The 5,000-nt window shown below is 52.3% G+C and overlaps 1 protein-coding gene across 1 annotated transcript in view; it reads right to left on the bottom strand.

The window, feature by feature from the left end:
• LOC119576930 (Krueppel-like factor 6) overlaps positions 1 to 4,321 on the bottom strand; it is a gene marked incomplete at its 5' end in the record, with an annotated part of 31,886 nt that extends 27,565 nt beyond the window's left edge. Inside the window, 1 exon segment of the mRNA XM_037924580.1 lies at positions 4,282 to 4,321. Coding sequence (XP_037780508.1) covers positions 4,282 to 4,321 — 40 coding nt within the window.
• Positions 4,322 to 5,000: the final 679 nt, after the last annotated feature.

Genomic DNA, 5,000 nt, shown 5'->3' with positions numbered 1-5,000 from the left:
GAAGGGAAGGAAGGAAGGATGGAAGGAAGGATAAAAAAGAATGAGATTTAGAGGAAAGCAGGGAGAACGAAAGAAAGACAAAGAAAGAAAGGAAAGATGAGAGGAATGAAAAGAAAGGGGGGTAAAGAAGATAAAAAAGGAAAGGGAAGAAAGAACAAAAAAAAAAAAAAAAATATAGTTAAGAGTAAAGAATGAGAGGGGGGAGAGAAAGAGAGAGGGGGAGAGAGAGAGAGAGAAGAGGAGAGAGAGGGAAAGGGGAGGGAGAAGAGAGAAGAAGAGAGAGAGAGAGAAGAGGGAGAGAAACAAAAGAAAAAAAAAAACACAGAAACGCCCATTGACGTGCAGTAGTAAAATTCTCCTCCTTCAAGACAGCGTTCCGCCTTTAAGCTAGCTATCACGTAACACGAGTCGTTCGCTTTTGCTATAGTTTCCCCTCGCAGAGAGATCGTACTCGCAGCCAAAATTAAGCCGCTTCATTACAATGTAGTGCGGGGCGGGGAAAGCTTGCCCCGTCGCGTTGTCAATGGGCCCCACTTTTTTCAATTTTTTTTCCCCCCTTTTCCCCCCCCCCTTAAAAATTTCCCCCCCCGAAAAAAACCCCCCCCCCACCCCCCCCTCCCCCCCCCCCTCCTTCCCTCCCCCCTCCTTTCTCTCTCTCTCTCTCTCTCGGCCGTATTCCCACGTTTCCCGAAAAAATTTTCTCTTTTCTCCCTCTTGGGTTTTCGAGATTTTGGGGAAAGAAGGGAAAAAAGGTGGGGGGATTGGGAGGGAGGGGAGGTTTAGAGGGGGGGGGGGGTGAGGGAGGAAGGGGGAGTTGGAGGGGGGGGGAGGAGGGGGGTTTGGGGAGGGGGAGGGTTTGAGAGGGGGTGGGGGGGGAGGGGGGAGAGGGGGGGGAAGGGGGAAAGGGGGGGGTTTGGGGAGGGGGGGAAAAAGGTGGAGAGGGGGGGGTTGGGGAAAAAGGGGGGGGGAAAAGGGAAAAAAGGGAAGGGGGGGGAAAGAGGGGGGGGAAGGGGGGAAAAAAAAAGGGGGGAGGGGGGAGAAGAGAGGGAGAGGAAAAAAAAAGGAAAAAGGGGGAAAGAGGAGGGGAAAGGAGAGAGGAGAGGGAAGGGGGAAGGGGGGAAAAGGGGGAAAAACGGGGGGAAAGGGGGAGAGAAAAGGGGGGAAGGGGGGGAGAAGGAAAAAAAAGAAAAGGAGAGGGAAAAAGGGGGGGAAAAAGAGAGAGAAAAAGAGAGAGAGAGAGAAGAGAGGAGAGAGAGGAGAGAGGGGAGAAGAGAGAGAGAGAGAGAGAGAAGAAGAAGAAGAGAGAGAAGAAGAGAGGGAAAAAGAAAAACAGAGACAGAAAGAAAGAAAGAAAGAGAGGAGTGAGAAAAATCAAATAAAATGGGTGTTTCTGTTTCCACCAGGATAATGCGGTTCAAGCATCTAATAAGTCCCCATTATGTCTCTCTCTCTTATTCTTTTGCCGGGTTTGTGTTAATCCCCTTTTTATTATGATAGATTACCCATTCATTTTCCTTATTCATACCTCATGAATAACCCATATCACTGGACTATTTCTCATTCATCAGCAAAAAATCCCATGAGTGTATATATATGCATTTTATTGGTAGGAAGGGAGTATAAAGGGGTGGGGGTGTGTGTGGGGGTGTGTGTGTGGGTTTGTGTGTGGGGGTGTGTTTTTGTGTGGGGGTGTGTTTTTGTGTGTGGGGTTTGTTTTGTGTTTGTGTGTGTGTGTGTGTGTTTTGGGGTTTTTGTGTGTGTTTGTGTGTGTGGTGTGTGTTGTGTGGGGTTGGGGGTGTGTGTGTGGTGTGGTGTGGTGTTGTGTGGGTGTTGTTGGTGTGTGGCGTGTGGTGTGGTGTGGTGGGTGTTTTGTGTGTGTGTACACCCTCTCACCACACAAGCAGAACAAGTAAACAGCAAATTCGAGAGCCGAGGGGGGGGGGAGGCGAGCGAACGGCCGCCGAAGCAAGTCTGCGGTGGCGGCTCACCCCCCCCCTTTTTTTGCAACCCCCCGTTTAAAAATTGGTTCAGTTTTAACTAGCTTCGTTTTACTTCAGCTTTGTTTGAGCTTTTTTAAACTTCAGTTCAGGGGGGGAGAGAGGGGATGCATTTTCCCCTTTCACGCTGAAGCCCAAAAAAAAAAAAAAAAAGAAAAAAAAAAGAAAAAAAAAAAAAGAAGAGAGAGAGAGAGAAGAGGGGAAGAGAGAGAGAGGAGAACGAGAGAGAGGGGAGAGAGAGGTAGAGGGGAGAGGGAGAGAGGAGAGAGAAGGGAAAAAGGAGAAAAGGAACAAAGGAGAAGGAAGGAACAAAAGGGGGAGAAGGAAAAAGAGAGAGAGAGAGAGAAGAAGAGAGGAAGAGAGAGAGGGGAGGAGGGGGAGAGGGGGGAGCCCAGAGGAGAGGGGGGGGAGAGGAGAGAGGAGGGGGGAGAGAGGGAAAAGAGAGAAAAAGGGAAAGGAAGAAAAAACCCCGCGAATTTTCCCCCCCCCGTGAGAAACGGCCCCCAAAATCGGAAGGAAAAGGGGGGCGAGAAAGGGAAAGGAGAGGGGAAGGGGAGGAGGGAGGGAAGGGGGGGGGAGAGGGAGGGAGAGAGGGAGGGGGGGGGAGAGGGAGAAGGGGAGAGAGGGAGGAAGGAAGGAGAAGGAGGGAAGGAGGAAAAAAAAAAGGAGGAGGGAGGGAGGGAGGGAGGAGGAGGGAGGGAGAGAGAGAAGAGAGAGAGAGAGAGAGAGGGGGAGAGAGAGAGAAGAGAAGAGAGGGGAGAGAGAGGAGAGGGGGGAGAAAGAAAAAGAGAGAGAGAGAGGAAGGAGAAAAAAGAGAGGAGGAGGGAGGGGAAAGAGAGAGAGAGGAAAAAAGAGGGAAGAGGGAGAGAAGAGAGGAGAGAGGAGAGAGAGAGAGAGGAAGGGAGAAAGAGAGAGAGGAGAGAGAAAAAGAGGAGAGAAAAGGAGAAGAGAGAGAAAGAGAAAGAGAAAGAGAAAGAGAGAGAGAGAGAGGAGAGAGAGAGAGAAAAGAGAGGAGAGAGAGGGGGAGGAGGGGGGGGGGGGGGGAGCAAACCCGAACAAAAATGTGTCGGCCCGAGGAAGCCAGGGCGCTCAGACAACCAGACTAATTTTCCGAACCGTTAACCCAGCGACCGAGTAATCTCCTCCCCCGGGCCAAGGAGCGGCCCGAGGGCTGGAGGGAAAGGGCCAGTCGATGCGGGATATTACGCCTCTCGCACGCACGCACGAACGCACGCACGGGCAAGGAGCTCTTACATGCACACACGCTTGCACACTTATAGCTGAATTAAACGGCAAAGCTCGAGTGCGCCTGCAGCTGCAGGGATGCAGGCATGCACACACACACACAAACGCACACCGTGTATGTGGAGAGAAAAGGAAAGAGAGAGGGAGGAGGAAAAAGAGAGGAAGAAACATAAAATGAAAGAGAGAGAGGGAGAGAGGAGAGAGAGAGAGGAGAGGAGAGAGGGGAGAGAGGAGAGAGAGAGAGAGAGAGAGAGAAAGAGAGAGAGAACTATCAATAAGAACATAAAAGAGAAAATATCCCACTTTATACACACGGAACATCAAAGCAATACCCCCAAAAAATATAAAAAATCACAACACAAAAAAAAACCTTCGGATTATTTCGTAATACAAACCGATTTAATCAAAACCAATCACACTCACCCCCTCCCCCTTCCCCTCCTGCCCACCAGCAATTCTCAGGATAATTAGGGTGACCTCACGTAATCAGGGTGATAGTTTCGCGAAGGGAGATAAGGACACAGCCGAAGATAATGAAGAAAGAGAAGTGATTTCGGATAATGATATTCCAAGCACGAAGTCGGTGGCGGACTTGACACAATGGCGCAGTTATCCTTTCCTCGGGATGATGGTCGTAATGCTGTTCTGGGTAATAGGGAATAGCATTGCTGATAGGATTTGGGGACTTCGGTTTCGTTCCCCCCTCTTTTTCCTCAGTCTTTCCTCTTTGTTTTGTTTTCCCTTTTCTTCTCTCTCTCTCTTTTCTTTCTCTCCTCTCTCCTCTCTCTCTCTCTCTTCTCCTTTTTTCTCTTCTCTTCTCCTCTCTCTCTCTCTCCTCTTTCTTGGGTTTTTAATTTCCTGCCCTTGGTTTTAATCCCCCCCATGACCCCCCTGCCTTCGGTTGATTCTGACCTGGTTCCCCCCTGGTTTTGGGTTGATTCTTGGTTGATTCTCCCCCCCGCCTTTTTTTTTAATTCTCCCCCGTGGCCCCCATTTGGTTTAATTCTACCCACGCCCTTTGGTTTATCTCTGTACTAACCTGTGTGTGTTCGCTGGTGGGCCTTGAGGTGCGAGGATTTGGTTTTAGACTTTCTTACAGCCTGGGAAGAGGCATTTTGCACCCCCTCGTTGGCATCGGGGGCGAGTCTGCTGCCCCAGCGTGCAGCCCTGCTCATCCCCGGGCGCCCCTCGAGGTACTGTGTTTTTGCTGCTAGTCTTGAGGGGCAGGGTGGTGGCGAAGGATATAAACTTTGGCACTTGTGAGCGAGCGTGAACCTTGAGGAGTGTGTGAGTGTGAGTGACCGGAGAGGTTTCGGGGGAAGAAGGCGGGGTCAGCGTGGCGATATTGGGTGCTGACTTGGCCGTCAGCAGTTTCGTTGCTGCAAAAAAAGATGTCCCTGACCCCCGTCGCACGCCGGCCTCGAGGCGCGAGTCGGCAGCCATGTCTTCGGAGGACGCCCACGAGATGAGAGCCCGGCCCCGAGTGGATCGGCCGCCCCGCCACCAAGGGGTTCAAGGCGCCTCCAGGAAGCCAGCCCGGGGGCGAAGGGGGCCCGGAAACCCCCGGGGGAGGAACCCGGGGGGAACCAGGGGGGACAACCCCCCCCCCGGGGGAGGGGGTTTTTCCAGCGACCCGGCTCCCCGGGGGCCACCCCCGGGGGCCCCAAACATGGGGGGGGCCGGGGGTTTTGGGCCCGGGAAAGGAGGGTCCCCCCCTTTCCCCCCCCCGGGCCCCTTTTTAAAAGGGGCCGGGCTTTT

Source organism: Penaeus monodon, chromosome 9 (genome assembly GCF_015228065.2).
Source record: "Penaeus monodon isolate SGIC_2016 chromosome 9, NSTDA_Pmon_1, whole genome shotgun sequence".
NCBI classification, from domain to species: Eukaryota; Metazoa; Arthropoda; class Malacostraca; order Decapoda; family Penaeidae; genus Penaeus; species Penaeus monodon.
This window is presented reverse-complemented; position numbering and strand designations above follow the sequence as displayed.